General features: G+C 48.9%; 2 protein-coding genes across 3 annotated transcripts; both read right to left on the minus strand.

Moving 5' to 3' along the window:
* Positions 1–359: 359 nt before the first annotated feature.
* Positions 360–10,256, minus strand: NHLH1 (nescient helix-loop-helix 1). Its single transcript, XM_074322194.1, has 2 exons — positions 4,424–10,256; positions 360–2,639 (listed from the first exon to the last, which is right to left on the minus strand). The coding sequence occupies exon 2, from the start codon at positions 2,464–2,466 to the stop codon at positions 2,065–2,067; it is 402 nt and encodes a 133-aa protein (XP_074178295.1). The 5' UTR covers positions 2,467–2,639; positions 4,424–10,256; the 3' UTR covers positions 360–2,064.
* Positions 10,257–13,659: 3,403 nt separating this feature from the next.
* On the minus strand, positions 13,660–27,931 carry NCSTN (nicastrin). 2 transcript variants are annotated; one of them, XM_074322294.1, is made up of 18 exons: positions 27,764–27,931; positions 26,453–26,557; positions 25,687–25,834; positions 23,066–23,189; positions 22,454–22,575; positions 21,891–22,036; positions 20,983–21,133; positions 20,559–20,668; positions 20,152–20,304; positions 19,382–19,486; positions 19,123–19,200; positions 18,091–18,263; positions 16,557–16,659; positions 16,341–16,436; positions 15,942–16,029; positions 15,532–15,686; positions 15,091–15,303; positions 13,660–14,479 (listed from the first exon to the last, which is right to left on the minus strand). In XM_074322294.1, exons 5-18 carry the CDS (start codon positions 22,566–22,568, stop codon positions 14,357–14,359), a joined length of 1,809 nt encoding a protein of 602 aa, XP_074178395.1. In that variant the 5' UTR covers positions 22,569–22,575; positions 23,066–23,189; positions 25,687–25,834; positions 26,453–26,557; positions 27,764–27,931; the 3' UTR covers positions 13,660–14,356. The 2 variants fall into 2 exon arrangements, with proteins under 2 accessions (XP_074178395.1, XP_019571979.2); XM_019716420.2 differs by lacking the exon at positions 25,687–25,834 and having other exon boundaries at positions 27,764–27,929.
* Between the last annotated feature and the right edge of the window lie 3 nt (positions 27,932–27,934).

A 27,934-nucleotide genomic window follows, 5' to 3' on the forward strand; every position in this document is an offset into this window, starting at 1 on the left:
CCACAGACATATGTTTAACTTGGGTTCCACTAGGGCATTCAGCTTCTTCTCAGGCCCATAGAGAGCTGGACTAGAAGCACATCAGAGGGGTCAGAAAGTGTCTGTCACTCGTTGAGTACCAAGATAGAGGTACATGGGACTTCAGGTGGGGAGGTCTGAGACCTGTGTGTTATACCTCCCCTTACACCTCTTTACTCGGTGGTCCTTTCTTCTCTATGTCTTCATTTACCCACCAGACTGAGCTCTCATGATCCCATCAGAAGAGCCATCAAAGCCTAGACCCCTCAGTGCCACCCTACCATAACCGCAGGCCACCTTCCCAACCCAATCAAATGATCCAAGCCATACCTGGTGCTAGAATGAGGTCACTTTAATTTTTCTTTTTGTATGAAGTCAGAAATGCAAACAGGAGGGAATCACACACAGGACACAGGACACAGACCCCTAGGGCCCACTTTTGGGGGTATTAGGAAGAAGTGAGAGTCATGGGGGAGGGCTGGAGAGAGAAAAGAGGCCGGCGGTACTGGGGTGGGATTGTCTGGGGATGGAGGGCTCTGAGGAAGGATCCAGGATCCCTGGAGCTAGAAGAGAGGCACCATCCCAGCGGACTAAGGTGTCAAAACAGATGGATGTGAGGAAGGGATGTGGGTGTGGTGAGCAAAGGCGATCCCCACACACACTCAGAGTTGCAGAAGGAGCACAAAAGGGACTGGAGTAATCAGGGAGGAAGTAAGAGGACCTGACTGGGGCAGCCAGGGCCCCTCACTCTGCCACAAAGTGCACAACTCAGCAATAAATAGTAATATTTATAAATAAATAAGTAAATAAATAGATGAATAAATAAATAAATACATACATACATAATATCCTTGTAGAGCTAAGAGTTTGGTGTGAGGGAGGAGGAGCATGGTAAGTGCAGTGAGCTCATTTCTTCTACACAGGTCCTAGGGCCCTTGTTCTACTGCTCACCCTGGGCTACAGTGAGCAGGTAGGGCTCAGCAATGTGGGGGGCTCAGCAACGGGGAGGGTGGGGGCAGAAATCCTGGAGGTGGAATGGGTGGGGGTCTCTTCCCTTGCTGAAGGCAGCTTAAGGTAGGAGAAAATATATAATCGACAGGCCGTAGGGCCTGGAGAGCTGAGCTTTCCCAGGAGGCAATGATAGGGCACACCTTGGAGCTGAGGAAGAACTGGTGTGGGTTTGCACATTTTTGTAGTGGGCTGGGATGGAGGAAGCAGATGTGAGATCTAGCCCACCCATTCCCTGGGCTGAGTTTGGGGACATCATCCCCCACCACAGGATCTAGGTTTCCCCTTCTCTAACTGCACCCAGGAAGGGAGAAAAATGGGATGGTCGGGGTTGGGAGGCAGCAGGCAGGGAGCCAAATAGCTCAGAGAGGGCAAGGCACTCACTACCAAGTAAGATCCAAGGTCTGCATGTGCTAAGCCTCAGGAACAAAACAGAAAACAGTAAGAGTTTTTCCATAATTTTGGCTACTGAGATTCCTCTCACAGGGAACTCACCCGGCCCCTCCTCCCCAGATCCCTCTGCCCAACTAAACTGAGATCTCTGAGGAAGAAGCTCACCCCACTCTGAACCCAGCCTCCCTCTTCCTGTTCTGATGCCCCCTCCCTACCATGGGCAGGAGAAGCTGGCACAGGGAGGAAGGAGGATGGGAGACAAGGGGTGGGTCTGGGGTCTCTGAAAATTTGCACGTGGGGTAGAGAGACAAGCAGCCCATGAGAGAGCTAGGGGGACCCACGTGTGGCTGGCTTAGTAAATCCAACAAGGACTGTGTACTGACCTCCCAAGCAGACACTTCTAACCAGCTGGACCCCAACCACCAACTGTAGGAGGTGCCCATGAGAACAGTCCTAGGATGCCTGGGTCTGTAATAGAAAGAAGCCTTCACGACAAGCGGAGAGGAGAGGGCACTCTGCCTGGGCCTGGGGCTGGGGGACTCCATGCCAAGGTACAGGGCTGGGGAGGAGATGGCGGTTCTAGGCAGTGGGCTTCGAGAAGGGACCTAGAGAGACCAGGGGAGGAGGGGCACATCCAGGACTCCTTCAGACATCCAGTACGTGGTTCAGGTAGGAGATGTAGCAGATGGCCAGGCGCAGGATCTCAATCTTGGAGAGCTTCTTGTCTGGGGGCAGTGTGGGCAGCAGCTTGCGCAGCTCTGCGAAAGCCAGGTTGAAGGCCTCCACACGAATTCGCTCCCGCGTGGCGTGGGCAGTGCGGTACTTGGCTGTGGCCCGGCGCCGGCGACGCCGCTCTTCCCGGCTCAAGTGCTGCAGGTCTTTCCGGCCAGGCTCTCCTGGCTCCAGGCCCCGGGCCTGGCTCCCGCCTGCACCCCCAAGCGCAGCCCCATCAGGACCTGCGCCGCCCCCACAGTCACTGAATCCTGACTCCGTCTCAGAGTGGGTGGGAGCCAGGTCCAGCTGCATGGTGTCTGAGTTGAGCATCATGATGGAAGCTCCCTGCCCGGTGAGATCAGGATACCCGCCCCACCCCTCCCTCTGGAAGCCTGAAAGCTGGTTGTGGGAGGGGCAGGAAGGGCCTGGGATGTTGGGGTCTGCCACTGAGCTTGAGAAGTCAGCGCCACTTCAGGGTTCCATGGTCATGGTTCCAGCTGAAAAGCCTGAAAGAGAGAAGGGGAAATTGATAGGGAGGAAGAAGGGACAGCTCAGAGATGGGGAGGGCATGAGGAAGGTGTGCAATTGGCTGGGAGGGGGGAGGTACTGTAAGTGTGGGGGAAGAATCACAGAAACAGGGGAGGGGTGAGAGAGGGGGCAGAAGGAGATACAGGCAGGTGGACCCTTGTAAAAGAGTATGAGGAAGGATGGTAAGAAGGAAGAGAATCCAGAAAGTGAGCGGCAGGGAAGGAGAAGTGACGAGGAGGACATGGGGCAGGATAAAACTGAGTAAGAGGATTAACAACCTAAATGTAAGACCTAAAACTATACAGTTGCTAGAAGAAAACACAGGGGAAATCTTCATGACATTGGACTTCGCATTTATTTATTGGCTATGACACCAAAAGCACAGGCAACAAAAAGCAAAAATAGACAAATGGGACTACAGCAAACTTAATATTTGTGCATCAAAGGACACAGTCAACAGAATGAAAAGGCCACCTACAGAATGGGAGAAAATATTTGCAAATCATACAAGGTCTGACAATTAGGTTCGCGAATTCATCCTAGAAAAAGTGCTTACATACCTCATTGCTGAGTATCACTATGGTCACCTTTGAAGTATTCCCCTTGGGAAACTATGCACTGACACCAGACCCTAGTCCACCCTTCAAAGCCATTTTGGAACTCTTTTTCTGCAATGGCCATCAGAGCTGTCGTCATATTACCCTTGATATCCTGAATGTCATCGAAATGTCTTCCTTGCAATATTTCCTTTATCTTTGGGTAAAGAAAGAAGTCATTGGAGGCCAGACCAGGTGAGTAGGGAGGGTGTTCCAATACAGTTACATGTTTGCTGGCTAAAAACTCCCTCACAGACAGTGCGGTGTGAGCTGCCGCTTTGTTGTGATGCAATAGCCATGAATTGTTGGCGAAAAGTTCAGGTCATCTAACTTTTTCACACAGTCTTTTCAGCACTTCGAAATAGTAAACTTGGTTAACTGTTCGTTCAGTTGGTACAAATTCATAATGAATAATCCCTCTGATATCTAAAAGGGTTAGCAACAGTGTTGCAACAAGTTCGCAAACTTAATTGTCACACCTCGTATATTTGATAAGGGGTTAAAATCCGGAATATTATAAAAAAACTACAACTGAACAAAACTACAGCTGAACTATTAAAAAATGGACAAAGAACTTGACTAGACATTTCTCCAAAGATGATATACAAATGGCCGACAAACTTATGAAAAGAAGCTAACATCATTAATCATTAGAGAAATGCAAATCAAAACCACAATGAAATATCACCTCACACTCATTAGGATGGATGCTTTCAAAAACACAGACAATAACAAGTGTTGAGGATATGGAGAAATTAGACCCTTATATTCTGTTGGTGGGATTGTAAAATTGTGCAACTACTATGGAAAACGGTATAGAGGAATATATCCAAAAGAATTAAAATTGGGAGGAAAAAAAGAATTGCAATCAGGACCTCGGAGAGATATCTACCATGCAGTGTTCCCTGCAGCATTATTCACAACTGCCAAAGTATGAGAACAACCCAAAGTCCACTGACTAATGAATGAATAAAAAGTGGTGTATGCATACAATAGAGGTCAGCCTTAAAAAGGAAGGAAATCCTGTCACATGCTAGCCACACGGATGAACGTTGATGACATTCTGCTAAGTGAAATAAGTCAGTCACAAAAAGACACACGTATGTTTCCACTTATATAAGGTATCTAGCCAACTTCATAAAAACAGAAAGTAGAATGGTGGTTACCAGGGGCTGGGGGAGGGTGGAAGCGGAGGTGTTGTGCCATGGGCGTAGAGTTTCAGATTTGCAAGATGAAAAGTTCTAGAGATCTGTTTCACAGAAATGTAAATATACTTAACACTATCGAACTGCACACTTAAAATGGTAAATTTTATGTTGTGTTTTTTTACCACAATAAATTTTTGTTTTAATTAAAAGAAAAAAATAACTGAACGAGATTGAAGCCACAGCTCCAAGAGAAGTTAGCTGTGACTCTAAACCTTTCTGAGTTGTGAGGAGAGAACTACTAGCCTTGGCCCTGTGATTTCCTCCCTCCCAGGGCCCCTCTCCACCCATTCTGCTTCTCTGTGTTGGGGTAGGGGGAGGACAGGATAAACACGCAGATTGCCCATTGTAGAGTGGACTGGGACATATGGAGCTCGGCACAGCTGCCCCAGCTCAGTCCCTCCTAGCCCACCCCCCGACTCCCAAACACGACCACTGCAGACACCAGATCCTACCACCCTGTACACTAGAATCAGGGGAAAGTATCTCATCTGGCCACAATCCCCTTGGTCAGGACCAGCTCTTTCCTCTAGCTCTGTTCTCAACACACTCAGCCCTTCCTATGCAAGGAAGATTGGAGAAAAGGAACATAATCAGCTTTCTACTTTGCACCCTCCCACAGCCCAAGCTCAGTTCAGACATGGCCTACAGAAGAGGATGTGGACAGCTTCTTGAAGCCACCATTATTGGGCTTGGCTAAGGTTTGCTTGTCCCTGGGACCAGAGGAGTTCAAGGTAAGGCACAGGAACATAGCCTGGGAAGGATGAAGAGGTGCTGCTTTAGGGGGTGTTAAGCAGGAACAGTGGGCCACTCACTGTGTGCTCAGCTGGACTTAATAGCCAGAAACAGAAGCACTGTGGCTCCCTCATAGTCTCCATCTCCCCTTTCTTACCAGCCCTCGCTCTCCTGCCTCACAGGGGTCAGGACCTCACAGCCTTGCCCCACCCCACTGCACAGAAGACAGGCTCAATTGTAGTCGACACAAATATTTACCAAGCTCTGGGGGGAGGGGGTAGCAGTGCAAGGTCATCAACATCTGACTGACATGTACACACACAACCATAACAAAACAGAAGGTGATTAGTCCTGAAATTTAGAACACACTCCATATTCTGGGGTCCAAAGGAACAAGCGGGGATGGCAATAGTGTGGGAGGCCCCAAAATCAGTACCTTCTGATACACATTCAGTGCCCCAACTCCCCTCCCCTATGCTTCAGGAATCCAGCTGTGGGGTTCTCAACACATCTATCACAGCTCGATTGTCCCTCTGCTTGGTCCCCAAGTTCCTGCATCCCTGATCACTTTGCCATGCCCTCCCTTCCCTTCTGTCTGCTGCCAATCTGATACCTGGCCCATCTCCACCTGGCCCCACTGTCCTCCCCAGCTCCAGTCCTGGCAGCAGCTTCTATTTACCCATTAGTCCTCACCCCAAAATCCACTTCTGGTCTCAAAGTTCCAGGCTCCGAGGATCAGAGAGAGCAGCAATTCCAAGCATTCAGGACAGGACTTTCTGCCCCCAATTCTGCCGTCTCCAACCCAATTGAAAATAGGTAGACACAGAGTTAAAGGGGAGAAGTGGGGAAGAGGGAAGTGCAGGGCAGAGAAACACAGCGCACTAGAGAGAGAACTAAAGAGAGGCTCTGGGAGGGGACTTGAGCCAGAGAGTGGGAGGGATACGCCCACCCCTCCCAGCCCGTTTCCCCCTTTACCTAGGAGGACCCTGTGAGGGGATCCAAGCTGGCAGAACAGGGGCAGCGTTGACAGCCCCAGTCTTCTCTGGCTGCTCAGAGCTCATCCGTCTGCAAAGTTAGTGACCAGCTTTCTAGAGCCCTCAGGGGCAGCGCGATGTGGCTGTACAGGCTCCGGGGCAGATGAGAGGGGTACACATGGTGTGGATATAGAGCCCAGGTGGAGGGGGTGGGCTTGGCCAGGTACTGGGGCTACCAGCACTCACACACAAGCCAGCGCACACACTCACAGACACATACACACCTGAGCTGGCCCAGCCCTATATATATATATATATATATATATATATATGTATGTATGTGTATATATATGTATATATATATGGAGATACACACACACACCCCCAGCTCTCCATTGGCTGGCTTAGGCTCCCCCCCTCATCAATATTAAACAGGCATGCCAGGCAGCCATTGGCAGAGAGACCTGGGAACCCTCTTGGGAGCTGGGGGCAGGGGCTGGCCCTGGGGTGGGGGGGTGGGGACAGGGAGTGGGGGAGCAGGGACATCTGTTCTCCATGCATATTTCATAAGCAAGAAATGGAGAGCTGGGGAAGGGGTGGGGCTGGGGCGAGAGCCAGGGCAGGATCACAGATGAACCCCTCACTCTCTCACACCAGAGGCGGCAGGGACAGAGACCCCCAGCAAGCCCGACTTAAGTGCCAGGGTCCCACTCTGAGTCCCAGTGTGACTTTGACAGCTCCTTCCCTTGTCTCCTTTTCCTGGGGAAGAAGGCTCTCCAAGGTACAACAGGAAATCTAGAAAAGCACAAGTGGACAGCACTAAAACACAGAAAAGGACCCATGAGTCCTTGCCCTCACCAAGCTCTCATCCTTCATAAAGCTGGTACCCAACAGCCCCCTTCCAGGCTGCCTGTGGCCACTGTTCAGTCCCCTGCTCTCATCACCCTGACTCAATCACCCCAGGCCGTCTTATCCCAGCCCCCATTCTCCCACCTACCTCATCACAGGGGGTGGTATTAGATTCCTGACACAGATCCCACAAGGAGCTTTTCTAGGCTACCCAGCCCAACCTGACCCATTGGGAATTAGGGGCTCTTAGGAGGAAAGAAGACAGGGCTAAAAGGAATGAAGTGGATTAGAGAGGAAGAACATGCATTGGAAGGACACTGGCAGAGGAAGCAGGGCAGCCCGGGCAGGCTTCACATATGCTGGGGCATCTAAAGAGCAATAAGAAAACTAGATACAAAATTATATGCAAATGAGCAGTGATTAAGTTCCTATCACTAGCTCAGCTGCCTCCAGACTATGTGTGTTTCAGGGTGGCAGGCGCTGGTACCAAGGGAAGCACAGCGAGGGAATGGGCTGGATGTCTGTATCTTAAGTTCTCTCCCCTGCTCAGCTATTGAGTGTCTTCATTGAACCTTTGTGAATATCCAGAAGGAACTATGGCTGGGAGGACTGCAAAGATAGCATGCTACAGTGAAGAAAGCCCTGTCGGCTGTGTGACCTCCAACAAGTAAGGTAACCTCTTGAGCCTCAACTGTCCTTTTCTGTAAAATGGGGTTAATTCTAGCTGCTTCTTAGGTTGCCATGGAGATTAAGTGAGATAAGGTTTGTGAGCAGGTCCAGATCTCAGTAGTACCACACCCCACCTTCAGGCTGTTGGAGGCATTTGCCATTTCCCTCTTGCTGATCAACATTTTCTGGACTTCCTCCAGAGTGAGGCATTCTCTAAGGGAAGTTCTATAATTCCTCCCCAAGCTCCCCCACCCCCAGGTCTGGGAGGTGCCAACTCCCACCTGGGCAGGCCCAGACAGGTGCCCAGGCACCAGCAGATGGGCTGAGCTGGAGGGGAAAGGAGGCTTGAGGAGGGGGGTTGGGGGGGCTGGGGATCAGGTGGCATCTCAGTTCTTGCATCATCATTGCCATGGTACTGATTAAAAACCAATCTCCACCTAATGAGCCCCCAGCAACAACAGTTCTACCTCCCCCATGCTCCTGCCCTCCACCCCAGCTAAGAAATTGGGAGACTGAGAGACTCAGGCGAGCATGCCATGAGGGAGAGACACAAACAAATACGAGATGGAGAGGAAGTAGAGGAAATGAAGGGGGAGAGATGGGGCGAGACTGAGACCCAGAGAAGAGAGAGAAAGATGAGAAAACAGAGTCATTGGGTAACAGACATATAGTCACGGGGAGATGGAGACAGAGAAGACAGAGATTTTGAAAAAAAGAGAGAGGATGGGAGCAGAATTGCCAGGTTGCCAAAGTTTTGTAGGAGACCAAGAGGTGCAAGATATGGCAGGGGGGCAGGGACATGAGAAAGACCTGAAAAGAGACCATTAAAGAGACACAGACCTGGGCGATACACAAATGTGGAAAAACACAGATGTTCAGGGATGGATAGATACGGATACTGGGAGAGTGTCCTGAGTATCAGGAGGATAGGGTGGAGGAGACCTATAGACAAGGGAGAGGCAGAGCACAGACAGTTCTGAAGCATAAAAATTACTCCAGACGAGACAAGGCGGGGAGACACGATAAACAGAACTATAGAGATAAGGGACTGCTACTGTTCCCAAAGGGTGAGACATTGAGGAAAACAGAAGCAGAACCTAGAGACCCTGGAAGCAGAAGGGAACCATGGCAAGAGGGGTGGCAGTGTGTGGAGAAGGGAGAAACAAGATCCCTGTTCCCAGCCTCCCTCCTTTCGGGCCCTTTAGCTCACATCCTTTGACCCTGTAACCTTCAGCCTTGAAGCACTCGGTCCATACTGTCCCCAGTCCAAGCTGAGGTTTCATGGTAAAAAGGGGTCCGGGAGTGCTCTGGGACCACCTCCTCCTCCTGTGCACCTGGGGTCCCCAGCAAGTCTTCACTCAAGAATTCAGGTTTTGCTCCTCCAGGGAGTAGTAAAGAGAACATAAGCATGTGATAAAAAGAAGCTAAAAGCATGGAGTGGTGTAAAGTACCACTAATTGTACTGAACTTGGGGCCAGGAGACATGTCCTGGTGACCTTGGACAAGTCACTGAACCTTGACTGAGTCTGCTTTTGTCAACTATGAAGTGGGGATAATGTTGCCTTCCACATAGGGCTTTCATCACACAAAGCACGGGAGAAAGTGCGAGGTAAATTGTGAAATGCTCACCCCAACCTTTACATCTATGCACGGTGATCTAAGTGTGGCGAGAAGTTTCCCACACACGTATATGGGGCATTATGGTTGAGGGAGGCTGAGGAGGCTCTGAGGTCAGCTCAGGTTGCCAGCACCCTGGGCTGGCCAAGGGGGAAGAACTCTGGAGTTGTGTGGGGGTCTTTGTTGAAAGCAGCAGCTGCGGATGGGGTAATGCAAATGGCTCTATGGTTATTGTCAGTTTACATTTTATAGGCGTTCTCTTTTTCAGTTGGGTACTATCTCTTTTCATATCCACACAGCCTTTGAGGTAGATTGGTGGGGAGGGAGATTGGTGTGTAGGGAAGACCCTGGGGCCTAGGCCTAGTCCTTGAGGGTGGAGGGAGGGTCTTAGGAGCTGGGAAGCAGTGGGTTTGGCAGAAGAGGGGGTGACATATGTGGGGAGCCCTGGGGACCCAACCGGGCTAGCAGGCTGGCAGGGAGAGAAGATGGCATTAACCCTCGCTGTGCCATACTGCCTGACCCTTCCTGGGAGTGGCCCTTGGCTAGGGAGCTGTGTTCTGGGTCACAGCAGCAAGGCAGGCAGAAGAAGCCAGTACGTTCTTGGGTAGCAGTTCCAAGTCTTAGATCTTCCGTCTTTGTGTTTCTCTCTTTGCCTGCTTCCACATGATCTCATCAGCCTGTCTTTCTCTTTCTACAGCTCTCCGAGCCTCTAGAAGGTGACAGCAGGTTTCCACTCTGGTTAACTACACAATCTGTCACTCTCTGCTGTCAGCCAGGATGGAAGCCCCCCTTTTCAGCATCCGGGTCCCTGAGCACTCTCGTGCCCATGGCCCCCTAGGCCTTGCCGCCTTTGTCTCTTAAGGCAGCCTCTCCTTTCTTCATTCTCCACTCACCTCTCCTCAGCTCAGAGCCCATCTCCAATCTCATTATGACCTCCGATCACTGCAGGCCCCGCCCCCCCCCCCCCCCGCGCCTCTTCTCTTCCCTCCCCCATCCATCTGTCTTCCCTAAAGCTCTCTTCTTTGTGTCCACCCATCTGTCACCATCAGCTCTGGGCCCACTCCTCTCCTAGCCACGCCTATCTGGCCTTTCTCCCCTCAGGCTCCGTTCTGTTCCCAGGTTCTCTCGAAGCATTCCCAGTCTCCCTCTCCTCCTTCAGCCCTACTTGGTATCCCTACTTCCTATATCCCATGACCAGTTTGTTATTTCCGGAAATCTTCTTTCATCTATTTCTCCTTCTTTCCCTCTAGTTTCTCTAACTTCTCCTCAGTTGATGGGGGGGGGGGGGGAGAGTGGGGCCTCTAGGGCCCGAGGTCCCAGCCCCTGAGCAGCCAGCCAGCCTGGGCCAGAGGCTAACATTTACTCACAGTTGCATCACCATCTTAGACCTCCTGAGATGCTCCTGCATTCCTGCTCAAAGCTATCCCTGGCTGGAGATACGGGCGAGAGCTGCCCTTCTCTACGATGTGAGTGGGAGCTCCTCTACCTCTTGAGTGAGGATTCAGTTAGGAATAAACATCTGACCTGAGGCCCATTCAGACCCTGACCTTCCAAGGGTCTCTGCTTCCCAAGCTCAACTTTTTAGAACTCCTGCTTCTTTTTGCAGATGGGATGCTGAGTGACAGGCCTGTTTTTTTGTTTGTTTGTGTGTTTTTTTTAAATCACATTAGGCCACAATTTCCCTAAATTCCTACTGTCTCTGGGTTAGTGCCTCTCAGGCCTCCCTCTCTAGAATTGACTCCACCCACTGCCTTAGAAAGTTCATGAATTATCAACTTTTCAAGTCAGCCCTGCCCCCACTTTAGGATGAAAGGGAGAAAGGGAGTCCACACAGAACCAGACATCATAGCCAGGGCAGGGGGACCTCAAAGATCAGCCCAATTCCATGTTCCGTAGATGAGAACACTGGGGCCCAAGAGGGGGAGTACCCTTTTCAAGAGCATCAGGGCCCACCAGATAATCTGGTCCTGAGCACTTCCCACAACAGGTAGTTCCTCCTTACTGGCCCCACCCAAAGCAAACCCTCCATCCTCTAGACTCAGGTAGAACCTGTTTACAGCACTGATTTTGTTTTGCATGGAGTGCATGCTGCTTTGTTTATTTTGTGTCATGTCCCATCCTGCCACCTAGACTTTGGGTCTTCAATCTCTGAGGCAAGGCGGCCTATCTCATACCCTTTTATGATGCCGGGACAGTGCCTTGCCCATAGCCATGCTCAATAAATGTTTATTACTGCTGCAGCTGCCAGTGCAGATATAAGAAGTGTTCTAGTCTCAGCTCTAATTTTCTGTGTGACCTTGGCCAAGCCACATTATTCCTCTGGGCTAGTTTCCCCCATCTATCAAATGAGTTAGACCATGAACACAATTTCTAAGGTCTTATTACATGGTCTGTGGAAGAAACAAAGTCCTACTGAATAAGGTGTAATCTCGGTACACACCACCAGACTCTGGATGAAAAGAATATCCTCTCAGGATAGGCCTTTGGGAGTAGTGACCTAGATGGGACCCAGCAGTGGGAATCAGGAGAGTAAACTCTTCACTTAGAGGAGCTGGGGAGAGACACCAGCTGACAGGAAAGCCATCAGTGTTGAGGGACAAGGTGTCACAAGAGGCAAAGGCTGGGTCCTGGAGCAGGGTGGTCAGTTACTCAACTTTCCACAGGGCTGGGTGGAAGAGAAGGTGCAATGTGAACTATCAACAGGTAGAAGGAAGGGAAGCCCTGTGGGAAAGGGAGGGGCTGGAAAATACATTTCAGAAGGCAGAGGGGTGAGCAAGGCCCAGAGCAAGTGGGAGGAGGCTAAGGAGTTAAACTCTGCAGCCCTAAGATGCTACCCGCCGGTACCACCAGTCTCCAAGGCAGGAGGGGCCTGGCGAGGAGCCAGACCAGTCTCAGAAAGGCAGCTCCAGTGGGTCTTTTGGGGGGGTGTGCCCCTTCCAGAGTCTGGCCTCCCCATGAGCCAAGGAAAGAGCTATTTTTTGGTTTTATATTTGGGGGGGGGGGGGCGGCATAGCATGGAAGGCAGAAAACAAACATGTGTTGAGGATTCTTCCCGAGGCAGATTATTGCAGGGCCTGCATCTCATAACCTTCTTTCTTGCCCACCCCATCGCCTTGATTCTGCCCACTCCTCTGCTTCCCTGTTCAGCCCCCTCACTGGTATCCAGCCACTTCCCTGCTTCCTGAAACTGCCAGCAGGATGAGGGAGCTTAGGGCTCTGTCCGCTGGGAGACCTGTTGGCTGAGGGAGGCGTGGAGTCAGCCCAGATGATGGTGGCAGCTGTGCTTAGCTCCCGCCAGCACAGCACACACAGCTCCTCCAGCTCAAACTGGGAGGGGTGCAGTGGGGGGGAAGCAGCAGGGTGTATTTGCATTTCCCAGAACCCCAAACATACCCCTGGAGGAACTTGGAAAGAAACCTGGAGAAAAAACATCTCAACAGGATTCGAAAAGGTTAACCAGTCCAATCAGGAAACTAAGAGGAGGGTTTGGGATTTTGAAAATGGCAGGTTCTTTTCCATCTCTGCTGTCCTCAGGCATGTGGGAGACAGCCTCTTGGTCACGGTGGGAGGAGAAGCCTGCTTCAGGGCCACTCCTGCCGGTTCTTCCCCCCTCCGCTGACTCAGCCACTGCCCATCATTTAGCAGTACTGATTCATTCCAGAATTTTGCCTCCCTGAGACCCAGGAAATTAGTGTCTCCTAAGAACCAAGGTTCTCTTTCTAGAAGAGGTACAAAATCACTCATGTTTTGGTCTATAAAACACCCACCAACCGAAAGCCCACACTCCTTAGCATGCCACCCAAGGGCCTTCGTGACCTGGCCCCAGCTTCGCCTGCCGGTCCTTATGACTTGGGCATGCTGAATAACTCACCATTCCCTAACATGACTGGTGCCTTCTCTTGGCTCTGTGCTTCCACACTGGCAACTCTAAATCACATCTCAAATGCCTCCTCCTCTGTGCAGCCTTTCTAAATGCCACCCCTCTACCCCAAGTCCCACTGTGTTTTACCAGGGCACTCTGCATATTCAGTAATTATTCCATTTATCACACTGGATCACACCTAGTTGGGAGTGTATCTATCTCTCCCTTCACCCCAACTGGAAGCTATTCAAGGGGTGTATTCCCTTCATCTCAAAGTGAATAAAGAAATGTCTGTCAAATACAAAGGTGGGAAGAAAACTCTGCTAACATCATTATGAGACAGAAACCAGGGCTCCAAGAACTCCACTGGTTTTGACAAAGCCTTACACCCTGGGCCTCTACAGACCCAGAATAGAGCACATGAGGTAACAATTTCGTAACTTCCATTCTAGGGTCACTTGACAAGGGAGTTGGAGAAGTATAACAGGTCATATGGGATAGTCTATTTTAATGAAACTTACTATTTATATATTTACACACAGGAAAAAAAGAAAACAAAAATAGATATTACTGCTTAATTAAAACGGCAACTGAGCGCTGTGGGCTGGAGATGAGATCCCCTCCAGCAACACACCCACCCTGATGTGCCGTCGAAGGGCCTGGAGACAGAGTGGTAGGAGGTGGACCAGAGGCTCGGCCCACACATCAGCTCGTTGTCCTCCTCAGGGCTTCCTTGAAGTTTATTCCTGGCATTCAATCCTTCATGTCCTTCTTCCTGGTCAGGAAGGTGGCTGGATACAGGGGGTGGGGCAGGGAGCAGAGGAAGGTACAGGGCAGGAAGGAAAGAATAGAAGGGGGATCCTAAAGAAGGGTAAGTTAGGGTGGGTAGCTAGGAGTCAAACAGGAGCAAGAAGCTTCGATTTGTTATCCCAGAACCTGCCTGGAGGGTGGGTTTGGGGGAGAGGGGAAGAAAGAAGAAACAGCCAAGGGGAGACCAGAAAGGGGAGCTGGGGAGGGGAGGGGACTTGTTTATCTCTGTCTCTGTCAGGCAGTTCCACTTCTTTATGTTAATCCCAGTATGAGCCAGGCCCAGAGAGGTTCTAGTGACAAACTAGTGGTTTCTGTCCCAGCGGAACAAATGATTTTGGAAGTGAACAACAGAGCAGACAGGAAAAGCTGGTGCTCTCCTTAGAAAGAAACAGCACCTGGCTCCCGGGGAGCAATGAAAAGGACATCGGCCTTGGCATTGATGCAGTAGGTGATGACGAGAGAGAAGACGAGGACGCCGAAGCCCACTGTCAGGGTGATGAACTGCAGGGGAAAGAGAGGTGCTCTCAGATTATCTCAGTGCAGTTTGGGGTAATTGCTCGGGGCTGGGAGCTAGCATCGGAATTTTGGAGGGGGCTCCAAGCACCAAGTGCTGAACAATCATAGACAACGTTTCCCCTCTCTGAAGACTTAGTCTCCTCATTTGAAAGAGCAGTAAAGTACCTCTGTTCTTGCTTTTATCTTCTATTACTTAGATTTTAAGCATCTTAAAGGCAGGACCCATTGACTTTGGTTCTCTTGTGGCAATTATATTACTGACATACTTGTGACAGGTACTTGGAATACTAGATTGACCAATCCCAGCTATGCCAGGTGGGAATGCCAGTGGGAACGGAGCTGTGGAAGGGCTAACTAGGGACTACACAGTAAGGAGTATCTCTTTGGTTCTCTCTGGGAGCTTATCTCCAGAATGAACACAGGCTCGAACTATCAGTCAAGACAAGCTTCCTAATGGGGCATACTGGCTGACAAAGGACAGATTTGCAGGTTTTTGTGGCAAACCTGGGGCAAACGGGAGATGGACGGGGGTATGAGACAAGAGGCAATAGAAAAGACTCAAACAGATCTTTGCCACCACCCCTCCCCCATCTCACCTCAAGCTCTTTGCTGGCTATTAGAAATATCCGGGCGCTGATGTCCTTCCAGCGGCTCTCAGTCCATGTAGAGTACTCAGTAGAGCCCCACTGCCCGAGTTCGAAGGCAGGGGACAAGGCCCTGGCCAGTCGTGCTGTGGAACGCACACACTGGGGCCGCCGTTCTGTCTCGTTGGGGTTCAGAGGGCCCTGGACCCACGTGTACTCATACAGCTATACAGGAAGACAGGTCAGAGCACAGCTGAGGTGACCCTTCGTCACTCACTCCCTTTACCCTTTACATGGCTCTTTGTCACCCAGGCTACTTCTTTTCAACACTCAAGTTCAAAGGGCTATATTCCTCCACCTCTCCATCCCAAGCCCTTGGGTCCAGTTGGGCTAGGAGATCCTCCAATTTTCCCATGAGAAAGGGACCCTTGGGGCACTTCCAACACCACTCACATCCTTGTTTTCATTGGGGACTTTACTTGGATCCTGGCACTGCTCTCGGGTAAGGTTGGTCACCTTGCCAGTCAAATTTGCCAAGGCACACTGTACAACGTAAGTGGTGTTGGTGGGGCTTGAGACAGCGATGTAATGCTGAAGAGGCCCGTCACCTGATTGGAGACCACAGGGAAGGAAGGATTTGGTGGATGGAAGGTGAAGTGCAGATGGACAGAGATAGGAAGAGCCCAGGGTCGGCCAGAGAAGAAGAGGTTAAGAGAAAAGGATCCAACAAATATCAGAAGAAAGGGAAACGGGGGAAAAAAGAGATGAAAAAGAAAAAAAAACAAAAACGATTAAACCAAAATGATGACTTTTCTCTATTCTTTTTCTTGGCTAAAGGTCCCATTCCCACTTCAGGTGCTTACCCAAGTAGGACCTTAGGTCCTGCCTGAGGATTGACTGGAACCATGAGTTGTTGGCTCTAACCAGAAAGCCATAGAGCAGGCGGGTAACCTAGGATTGGGACAGTAAGAAGAGAGAACCTTGTGACTTGGAGCCCAGGGACAGGTGATTAGTGGATATCTAGTCACTGGGTAGAAACTTCACTGGCCAGATGGACTCTGGGGTTAGGGGAGCAGTGGTTGGTTCACAAGGGTACAGATGAGGCCCAGCCGAGAGCACTCTGGGGTGTCAGGGGTCCATCCTCACAGGCACATACAGTCATGCTGCATTCCAAGATATGGGAGACCAGGCAAGGGACGTAAAGGATGGAGTGGCTTTCTGTGTAAATGGACAGGAAGGAGTCAGGGCTCATTTGCTCTTACTGTTTGGGGATCAGCCTGAATGGTGTCGCTGAAGTTGCTTCCTCCTGCAAGCTGGTACAGTGTACGTCCCAGCACTGTGGCCACATCTGCCAGGGTCTATGGTAGGTGAGGAGGGAGGTTAAATGGCCTCCCTCCTCTGACCCCAAACAGCAGCATCCTACCGTTCTTCACTGTGCTCTGGGTGCTCCCACCCAGCCCCGCCCAGCCCAGTGCTACCTTGGCAGTGTCGGTCACGAAGTGCAGGTCTTCCTCAGGGCTCTGCCACTCAGGGTAGCTCACATTGACGTTCTCAGCAGTGTCGTACACGCTCTGGTAATAGCTGCCAGGGAAGCCAGCATGAGCCTTGGCTACTCTCAGCCAGGGCCCTGTTCCTTTCGCCCCTTAAATGCCCCTTATGCAGCAACTCGGTATCTGATTTTTCATCATTCAGGAAGAAGAGAAATTAGGATCTCATATTGAAGAAAGTGTGGAGAACGGGAGATAGGAGTGAGGGTGGGAGTGGTTAAATACGAAGAATTTCCTCACAGACAAGGTAAAAAAAGGTGAATTAAGATCAGGATGCAGGAATCTCCTTCCTGGGAGCTCTTTAAACATTGGAGATACTTCTATATCATTTGGGTTGCAGATGTAGGTGGATGGCTAAGATGACTTTCAGAGAAGCCTGCCACACGTTATGAGAGTGCTTGTGTGACTAGTTGTTCCAGTGATCATTGATATTGAGGTGGCTGGGAGCAGAGGGGGATGAGCACATCTATTCACAGATATGTAACACTACACCGGGTCAAACCACCCTGCCGCTGCGTGGGCAACGCCAAGCAGACAGATCTTAGAAGAGGGGCTACGAGGAGAGAGCTCCCACACTTTACCAACAGTAAATGCCTGCCCCTTATGGAATCAAGTCGGCCACAGGCGTCCAAAATGTGTTCAAATGCTGAATCACCCCTCACCCCAAAGTGCTGCGGACAACAAACTGGGGGAGAAGAGTTGACTGTATGCACCAGAACCATTGCTGTCCAAAATAAATGAGAAGTTGTCACTTGACTGTGGTTGAACCAGAGCTTCAGCATTTTCACTCAGAAACTCTGGCCTGTTGTAAGCGTGGGAGGGAGGCTGGTGGCTTAGGAGTCCAGCCTGAGTAAGAAGTCCCGTTTAGCCCAGGGCTCAAATTAGGGGCAGTTTAGAGGTGCCGAGGACCCGGAGAAGGGTGACTAACAGGCCTTATTCCTTTTTTCTAGAGCTCCCTCAACTGCAGGGAGCTCTACCCTCACATACCCTTACACTGAACCACATGCACTTACCACATGGCAAGAACATGCAACATATCAGAGTATTTATTATCTGCGGCACCCTCGGGTGGGCCTCAGACAAGGACAGCTCTCTGCCCTGCTCCTTAAGAAGCCCATTATTATTCCAGTGCTCTTGTCTGACATGATGTACTCTGCCAGCACCCCTGGGGAATTCAGGCCCCTAGAGAGCTTGGGAGAGGTAGAACCACAGGGAGGATGATTGTGCAGGAAAGGACTAAGGTGAAACCTTTTCTAAGATGAATATCAAGTCAGATGAGGGGACCAGTTAGATGTGAACAGGCCACTGAGCAAAGAACACAATTTGACCTGAGGATTTGAAGAGGGTGGCGTGGGTAGAGAGAGCAGTGATCTTTCTTGACACAGAGGGCATTTCTCTCTATGGACACCCAACTGCAGAACAGACTCTCCGAGAAGGAAGAGAATGCAGGCTAGGTAACTCTTACCGGTTATGGAAGACAGTAGCATGGTCAGCGAGAACAACACCAGAGATATTTCGAGCTCGAAGAAATCGCTGCAGAGAAGATGGTGGAAGAGGCTGCGATTGGTTCGGCCTCTGGAGGATGACAGCAGGGATACCAGCACCACTCTTCTCCAGTGTGGTCAGGAGATGCTCCACCTAGGCATGGGAGGTGGGGGTGGAGTGTGGGCGATTAACGCATGGGAAGCTGGGGAATGGCAAGCAGGAAGTCTCTTTTAGGCCTGAAATACCTAAAATACTTTAAGTCCTCAGCTTGGGGAGTTGACCTAAGCCCTCCTAGATCTCAAGGGTTTTGGGCTCAAGGCCCTCTGAATTTCCTGCAGCACCCCCCCCCCATCCTTTTAAAATTATGGCACAAAGAAGGAAGAGGCCTGTGCTTTTCATTTATAGGTAAACACTACTGCTCTCAGGATTCTGTGTTATCCTCAGTAGATGCCTCACTTATTATTTGCTGTGCAGAATTAGAGGGACAAACAATACAAAATAGGTCATCCAGTCAGTAAATGCTGTCGGAGCCCAGACCAGGGATGACACTGAAGCTGGAGCGGCAGAAAGAGACCTCATGGAAGAAAAGAGGCCTTGAAGCTGCACTGCGAAGGGAGGGAGGGGCTTGAACGAGTAGTAAGGAAAGTAGAGGACAGTTTCGGTCAGGAGTCTGACATGCCAGGAATGGGGCAGCGCAGCCTGGACCACTGGACACATGGGGCAGCAGGGGAGAAGGGAGCTAGTAACTGCTCTGTCTTCAAAGGGCAGCAATAGTTTGCTAGGCACCAAATGACCAGAGAAGCACCCATTCCAGGGAACCAGTGACATGAACTGCGCTCATGGTTCTTCCTGGGGAGCTGTGACAGCCGCGTTGTTTGCCCTTTAGCCAACACCCAACCTAAGGTCCTGTCTCACAGGCCCTGAGGGGTGGTGGGGATAGGGCCAGGGTGAGGGGGTGCCCATATTCTGAGCTGTTGAAAATGGAAGTGAGGGGAAGAGAAGCTCAGATTACCTGGTTCCGTACAGACTCATTTTTCTGAGACACGGGATCTGTGTGCATCCAAAGCTTTAGTGAATTTCTTAAGGCCACCTGGGGGAAGGATGAAGAAGCAACACTTATAATCAGTCTCCTGTTCCAGCCTGTGCCCGGGAGAAAAGAGTGGGATCAGAAGAAGAGAAGTCAAGGGAAGAAGTGGTGGTACCTGCAGTGAGGACAACAGAGGCGGAAACTCTAAGTAGGAAGGAAGGGGGTAGGGACACATGCTACGCACCTGTCTCAGCTCCACAAATGAGTCAATGTTTTCTAACTGCACAGGAAACTTGCCCTTCTCCATATCATAGACCATTCTTGAGCTGCCAATGTAGTCAAAAGTTTCCTGAGGGGTAGAGATGGCAGGAAAGGGAACAGAGATTCCAAAGGGTTAGGGCAGCCTCAGCTCCTTGAGGTCAGACCATCAAAGCTCTCGGTATGAAGGTTATTGTCTCATGGCCTCTCAACTGCTGGCCAGCTTACACAGTCATGTGACTGGGCCCTCCTCTCCACCCCACTTCCCAGCTGTGACTATCCTTCACATGTATGTATCACAAGACTTCTTGAGCCTAGAAATGGGTAGAGTGGCCTCAGGAAGACCTGAGGTGAATATCAGCCTCTATGTGCCTGCTTCTTGCCCCTCCACTACCTCCACCAACTCAGCCATAGCTGCTGTTCTAGGGCTAGGCTGTGGGGACAGTGGGAGGGTCAGGAGCCTCAGGGCTCTGGGGTGGAGTGACAGTACAAGGGGTTGAGAGAATAAAAGTAAAAGGATGCCTCAAGTAGATGGCATCAGTGGGGGAGAGAGGAGTGGGCAGAACACCACTTCTAGGTCCTAAAATGGGAGAATCTGATGGGGAGACTCATGTAGACATATCCAGAAGTTCTCTGCTGAATAACAACTTAGGTCAAGTGCTGAGGTCTTTTCCAAACAATGGCTTTTTCCCATCTTTATCCGCCCCACCCCACCCTTAATTTCCAGCCATTCCATTCCAGCCAGAGAGCCCTTACCCCTTGGAAGAAGACAAACATGACATTGCGAGGCAGGGTGGTCACATCAGGTGCCTTGTGCAAAGCTTCAGCTGCAGCCAGCTGAGTGACAAAGGAGGCGACAGCACTCTCAGCTCCTGGGGCCACATTCCAGAAAAAGGAACAACTGTCCAGCTGGGTCCACCAGAAAAGGCAGGGAAGTACACTTTGAAAATGGAAATTACAAGGCCCCAGGCCCCCTCTCCTGTTCCAGCCGAGAGAATATTTATGTCCTAGAGTGACAGCTTGAGCCTGGAGTCCCTTGGCCCAGATCCATCTCCATTGGAGGCTCTGCACTGTAGCAACTCTGAAACCTAATATGCTCAACAGAGGCCTGCCTGCCCTTTCTGTGCCAGCTCTGCCCATGCTAATCAGGGGCCAACACTCACCTGGGTGGCAGCCACCACAACCCTGTCATCAGGCTCTAATGTCCCAGATACATTTATAGGCTTAAGCATGCTCCATACGTTGTAGTCAGACAGGGGATCACAGACGATTTCTGAACAGGACAGAAACAGCAAGATATCAACAGGTGTATGGGAGAAGGTAGCTAAAAAGAAGGCATGGAAGACCTCTTGACCAGTGACCCATGGACTCTGTGAGTCATGTTCCCTATCTCCACTGCTCTAGATTGGTTTCTCTGCCCCAGTCCACTTCAGGGATAAGCTGCGATTGTTCAGAACTGTTTCCACTTCTCCCACCCAGTGCCCCCTGTCTGTACCCATTCCTTCCCCACAGTGTTCTCGCAACATTCCCTGGCCTGGTCCACTTATCCCCACTCAAAGCACCCAGCATGCCTCGGATCTGCCCTACCTGGGTTGATGCTAAAGGTGCTCTGGATGGAGCTGCGTCGCATGCAGGTAACAGTGCTGATAACAGCATGCATGTGTGAGAAGAGCTGCATGGCACACAGCGGGAAGGCTGGTGCTGAGCCATTCTGACTCAGGTTGTGATCTCGATAGCACTGGAAGGGGAGATGGACCCCAGTGAGGCAGGTAGATGTGGAGTCCCTCCCACACTTCCCAGAAAGAAGAGGGTCCAGCTCTATTCTGAAGCTATTCCCACATCTGTCCCTGAGCTGTAGTTGTCCTGGCACAACCACAGGATCTATAAAGTGAAAGGGATAAACTCATCAAGAGGTGCAAAGGGGGACGGACTCAATGACTTAGTTGGGGCAAATGAAATTACCCTGTACCAAATACCCTGGCCCAATTTGGAGCTTCAGCCACAATTCACAATGTGATTTGATGTAAACAGCACTGAACTGGAGATCAAAAATCAAATTCACGCCAGCTTGTACATCAACTCACCATGTAACTTTGGATAAATCTCTTAACTGCTCTATGTGTCAAAATGAAGAAGCTAGACTAGAATTAAAGAACAGTAGAGCTAAAAAGAACTTCGGAAATTACTGAACTAAATCTCTCAATTCCTAGTCCAATGCTCTTTTTACCCTACTAGGGGTTCTTAACCAGGGCTCTATACATTGTTTCATATTAAACACCCTTTACATTTTCTTCAAGTATAAGTCTTTAATGCTGTCAAGGCAGGAGAGAAATGGGAGAGAGAAAATGTGAGAAAAATAAACTTCTTGGCTCTTCCTTGAAGCAACTCTTTTTCAGAGGGTGCACTAGTAGGGTGAGACTCCCTCCCAAACAAGAGGGGAGCCTAAAAAATAATTCTTTCTAACTGGAACTGGCAGGAGCTGGTAGAGTCATTACCTGTTTGATGACATTGGTTTCGTTTTCATCTTCAAGAAGAAAGATGGGGAAACTAAAGTCTTCATAAGCCAAGCCATTGCCCAGGTAGTTCCACTGTATTTCTCTGCAGTGCGCAAACTCTGGCCCATAGGAGTTGGAGTAAACACCTGAAAGGGAGGAGGGAAACAAATCGGACGTTAGGACACTAAGCACTTAAGGACCAGATGAGGGAGGAAGGCTAGGATATTATAGGGTTGGGACTAAGAGACTTAAAGAAGCAAGCATCAACATGTCACCACCTACAGTAAAACAGACACTGGTTTCAGGGAGCCCTAGGCTGGCCAGTTAGGGATCTGAGCACATGACAAAAAGGGAGGATGGAAGGTTAGTGGAAGAAGGGAAAGCAGGAGAGGGAAGGGATGAGGGGCAAAGACAAAGAAACACTATCTTCTGTTAAGGAGTCAGTTGCTCACACTACACACAGACAGATACCACCCCCTTACATACATATACTAAGACATGAGACTAACGCAACAATGAGCTCTGGATGACAGTAGTCTCCCCCGATCCTTTGGGGCTCTTACCAAACCCATCATTGGGACACTGCACACTAGGAGAGAAGCCTGAGGCAGGACTGGGCTTGGCTAAGGACACTGCAAGACCGGCAATTCGACTGGTCCTCGCTTTCAGCTTCTCCATCACCTTCCTGGAATAGGGAGGGAATGCCATGAAGGAAGACAGGAAAATTATCAGGCAGCCCGATATCCTGCCCCCAAAGTTGGAAACAAATGGGGAATTCGGGTAATCAAACTATTGACACATTTCTTGCATTTTCAGTCTCTAATTTCTGAGAGGACCATGACCCAATATGAGCTCAGGGCTTAATTTCATCTACTCTGTATCTGAGTGACCCTGTGCGCCCTTCCTTCTTCCCCGGGGTCCCTACTCACTAGAACTCTATTTGTAAGGTCACTGAGATGATTCCTTTTTTTTTTTTAAATTAGTTTCAGATACCCAAGACAAAGTAATACTTAGACGTTTATTGAGATGATTCCTTTTGATGGTGCATCTTTCCTTCTGAGAATCACCCTACTCCCTCCCCTGATCAGACCAGGGCAGCCAAGGCAAGTTTTTACTCACAAGTTCACTGAATTTTCCTCTCTGCACAGTTTCCAGCAGGTACATGCTGTTCTTACCTGGTAAAGAGCGTGCCCTCCAGCAGAACCACGTAAGGGGGGTTGGGGCCATCAGTCAACACCCACTGCAGATCCTCTTCCTTCTCCACTACATGGATAACCCCTGTGTCCCCACTAATGGAAGCTGCCAGGACAGAATGGGTCAATTAAAGCTCTAGACTTTGCCTCACTCATTCTGCAGATCATCCATTCCCCCAAAACATGTCACAAGCCATTTGGGTTAATACAGCTACATCCAGACTTGAACTAAACAGCTGAAAGGGTCCTGCTAAACCTGAGGGCTACCAGAAGGGAAGAGAAGACAAAAGAGCCAAGAAGTCTACTCATGAGGTCTGTTCATCAAAGATTAGAAAGGCTGTGTGATCTTCGCTTTCCTGCCCTCTTCCCTCAACCTCATAAATCATAGATGCAAGATTCGATGACAGCAGACACCAAAGGGTTCAAACCTGTATTTTCTCCAGGAAATGGCAGGCACTAAATCTCTAGCTTGTTCTAGTACTGAATCTTCCTTTGTGAACATATGTGCAGACTCCGTTGGCCTCAGTAGCCTCCCTGGATCTCTATTGCTTTGCCCTATTTGGGAATAACTTTACTTGCTTTTGGCCAGTTTTAGGTAAAGTTCATCAAGAACGCTAAGGTCTCTAGAACAGAGCTTCCCAAATGATGGGCCTTGAACCATTTAGAGATGTGCTGATATTGATTCCCTTCATTTCTGGGGACTCTAGGCTGGAGCAGACTCACCCATTACCCCAGGAGGCCCTACAAATATCATCTATTTCTATATGTGCCAGAATGCCATACAAATAACATTTTCTATGTATCTCATCACATGACAAAGATTGGGAAGCACTGCACTAGAGGATGGATGACCCTGAGTTCTATGTAGCAATACAGCTCAAATCCCTAGTGATCCATGTAGAGACATCTTAGGATCTCCCCACAAGTCTTCTTCCCACTCAAAACTGGATGTGTTATTCATAAATTGTTTTAGAGCAGTTCTCAACTCTGGCTGTATATCAGAATCACACTGGAGTTTTTAAAAATACAGATACTTGGGACTTACCTTAGATCTACTAAATTAAAATCTCTAAAAGTGAGGCCCAGGCATGTGTATCTGCAAAACACACCACTTGTGGTTCTTTATTATACACAGCCAGGCATGCAAATTATGGCTCTAGACCAAGGCACTCATGTCTAACTTCCATGAGACAAAAACTATAAGCACTTTCAGACTGCCAGCCAGGAAGTCTTTTTCTCCCATGGGATCTGGTAAAATCTAGACATGAAAGCAGGTCCACAACATTCAACTATGTCTTACACGTAGCAAATATTTAAGTTCACGTTGATAGTGATGATAATAAAATACAGAGGAATATCAGAATCTGGAATAACTTTAGTAAAGATCTACCTGGGAGCATTTGAGATCTTGCTCCCTCGCATATGTCATCAGTTCGGTTCAAATAAAGTCTCATTAAAAAAAAAAAAGACCTACCGACCAATGGCAGTTCTAAGTAAAATAAAAGACAGCAGTCTTTGCCATAGTATTTAAAACATGGGAAAGGGAAAAGCTAGTCTGGCAAATAAAAAATATGTAACTTCAGCTCCAAGGAGGACAGGAAGAAGACAAGTTATGACACCAAAAAAAACCTGGATGCTAATCTGGGTTCCAATGGGTGACTGTGCAGTCTTAAGTAATTTGCTTACTTTATATAAGCCTTCAACGAGAAGATTTTCCACCCCTATCTATCTTATACTGTAGGGACAAATTCAAAAAGGAAAGAAAGGAATGAAAAGAAACCTACATATATAAGCCCTTCGAGCACTTTAAAAGGGTCTAACAGAAACAGGGCGTTATAATCAGAAAATCAAACCTGGGTCTTTCTCCTTCATTTTTATCATGGTAGCAACTCTAGTTAAAGAGAGCGTAGCCTGCTCAAGACAGACATCTATGATGAAGTAAGACTTAGAAATGAGTAGGTTGAAAAGGAAACAAGGTCTTAATGAGGAAGTGGCCAGAGTCCAGCCCCTCCCCACTTGTTTCTCTGTACCGGCACTTGGCTTTATCTCTAGAGGCTACTGCTTGGCCTCCCACAGGGCTGCTCTAAGAACATGCAGCAGAATAACTCATTCCCAAAGGGGTATCTTGGAGGCTAGCTCCAGGAGGACGGGGTCCTAGCCTTTGCACTAAAGTGGGGTTCTAGCAAGATTAGCAGTCTGACTCAGCCCACAGTTTAAGAACTAAGTTCAGTTTAAGAACTAAGTACAACAGAAATTTTATTTGGAACTGCTTGAACCAATTATCCTACTCCCAGTACTTCCTGTAGCAAACACATGGGACAATGAACATAAGAGAAAGGATAGGTAGAAAAGTAGTAACTGCCACCTTGAGCAAGTTCATCACTTCTATGTCCCAGTTTTCTCTTATAAAATTAGAAGGTTTCAGGAAAGTCACAGAGTACTGCTGAGACCACATTATTTACTCAGCATCATCAATATACATTTATTAAAGGTAGTCTGACTTTCAGCTTTATGTAGGTATATTGTCTTTATACGAGTAAACTGAAATTCAGAGGTGACCAATTTGATGAAGGAGCCAAGATCTGATTCTGTTTCCTGCTTACCTGCAAAACTACATTCAGACAGAGCTACTATCCACAGAAGAACAAAATTTGAAGATAGCAGGTTAAGCAGAAGAGGAACTGGGATTCAGACTTCAGATCACAACTTTTTTCCCCTTTCATAGTTTTATAGGCATGTTGTCATGGTACCCTGTTTTGGAACACATTTACAAAGCATAAAGACAAATCCAAATGCTTTACAAATTCCTCTTGCAACTATTTGGCTTTATCGATGCCTTCTCTTCAAATAGTTCACTGCCTTCAAGAAGCCCATTTTGGTTGCAAAAAGATCATTTAGAGTTCAGGTGATGACTGAATTCCATAGAATATGAGACTTTTTTCTCCTAAGAACACAGTATAGTTTTCCACTTCACCCACTGGGTGGTTAAGAGTCCTGGCTTGGAATCTGGACCACCCGGGCTCAAACCCTAGCTTAATCCTTAATAGCAGGATGATCCTGGAAAAGTTACTGAACTTCTTTAAGTCTCACTTAAAGTTTTCATCATTTGTAAAATGAGATAATAGGGCCTACTTCATGGGGTTGTTGTGAAGATTAAATGAGATGCACATGTAAGAAGCTTATGTAGCATTTGCTAAATGTTAGCTTTTAATAACTATCTTGCCTGGTTTGACAAATGGTTCTCTACCAGCTCCCACCCACATAGCCTAATCTGTATGCTAAGACTCCCAAGCAGGACTTGGATATTTATATCTAGGGCAAAGACTGAAATATCAATGACCACAGGCAAAAATCCCAACCTCAACTCACAATGGCAGCCAATCTGATGGGTGGCATTGAGCAGACGGACACAGGGAGCTGTTTTATTTAAGGGGATGTAGATCTTCCTCTCCACTGAGTTTCCCCCGCACAAACCTGATCAGAAGATAAAAAGTGTTAGTAAAAACTAGGATAGTACTAGCCTCCATCTTGTTTTTAGCTCACTGGATGGCTTGGGCATATCATACTTTCTAAAATGGGACTAATGTCCATTCTTCTCATTTCTTGGGCACATTACTGGAACACCTAAACGCAAACACCTATGTGCCTCAGAGGCTTATTACAAATTCTACATAGAGCAACTGACAGTGAAGCTAAAAGAAAAAACTTCTTTTGTCAGAGGAAAGGCATTTAACCTCAGATGTAGCAGCTTCTGGTTGCATGGGTGACCACACTTCCACTTTTCTATCCTGTATGTGTATTACAAATTAGTTAATAAAAGGGTTCCAATCTAAGATTATAAATTACAATTTAAAAAATCTTTCTGAGACTTTTTTCCAGGAGTCTGAACAGAATTGGGAGAAAACTTATGCCACACCTGTCAGTTAATCTAACATCAGTATATCACTTGTGTGTGCCCAGTGTGGGGCGGCTATAGTTTCTCCTTTGGGGATCTTTAAAAACTATGTGAACTTGGGGAAGGTATGGTCACAGTTATATACAGGCATGTTTGAATTTTAGGGCTTGACAAACTAGAAAGCCACATACCAGAAAATAAATGCGTATAAGCAAACACTTATATACATTATAAATGCTTAAAGTTCCTTAAATCATTATTTCATGGTCTAGACAGTTAAGAGTACCCCATATCCTGATGAGACAAACTGAGGAAAAGTACGGGGAATAAAGTACGCGGGTTTATGGCGGTATCAACGAGAGAAAAGGAGGAATCTACTGTTCTAATAAGCGCTGCACTGCACCCACAGAACGAGGCTGCTTTCATCTTGAAATGTCTAACCGCTTTGGGAAGGAAGCTGAACTATGACATCTGTCCTTTTTGATTGTGGGTGGGGTGGCTGGGGCCCTGGGGAAAAGGAGGCATCCGGATAAAGTGGGATAGAGTCGGGCTGGAAGTCCAGGAGAAGGCCTGGAGGAGGAAATGGGGCGACCCGACGTGCCGCGGGAGAGAGACCTTCGGGTCCAGGTAAAGGGGGAACTTCTGTCGTGGGAACGAAAGAGAAAGAGGATTTACAGGGTTGGGGGACAGAAGGGCAGAAGGAACCAGGAGATAGACGGTGGCGCTCGCGGCTGGGCCGATCCGGAGGGTTCTCCTTACAGACTCACGGACGGGGGAGGCCTCACCTGCCAGGAGAACGCAGAAAGACAAAAGGCAAAGAAGATCCCGACATCCCAGGTAAGCCACAGAGCCACCACCCCCGGCCGTGGCCATCTTCTCTCTCCGCGAAGCGGAAGTCTTTGTGCCCCTCCTGTCCGTCCGTGGCCTCTCTAGGCCCACACCGGCGCCGTCTCTGT

This window comes from Rhinolophus sinicus, linkage group LG17, assembly GCF_036562045.2.
Source record: "Rhinolophus sinicus isolate RSC01 linkage group LG17, ASM3656204v1, whole genome shotgun sequence".
Taxonomy (NCBI): Eukaryota; Metazoa; Chordata; class Mammalia; order Chiroptera; family Rhinolophidae; genus Rhinolophus; species Rhinolophus sinicus.

Excerpts from the sequence above, each read along its gene's own strand:
- NHLH1 (XM_074322194.1), bottom strand. The coding sequence starts at position 2,466 with ATGATGCTCAACTCAGACACCATGCAGCTGGACCTGGCTCCCACCCAC.
- NCSTN (XM_019716420.2), bottom strand. The coding sequence starts at position 27,851 with ATGGCCACGGCCGGGGGTGGTGGCTCTGTGGCTTACCTGGGATGTCGG. Across the intron at positions 26,558-27,763 it reads TTTCTGCGTTCTCCTGGCAG|GTTTGTGCGGGGGAAACTCA; the intron begins GTGAGGCCTCCC and ends TCTTCTGATCAG. Across the intron at positions 14,480-15,090 it reads TAGCCAGCAAAGAGCTTGAG|TTCATCACCCTGACAGTGGG; the intron begins GTGAGATGGGGG and ends TTTCCCCTGCAG.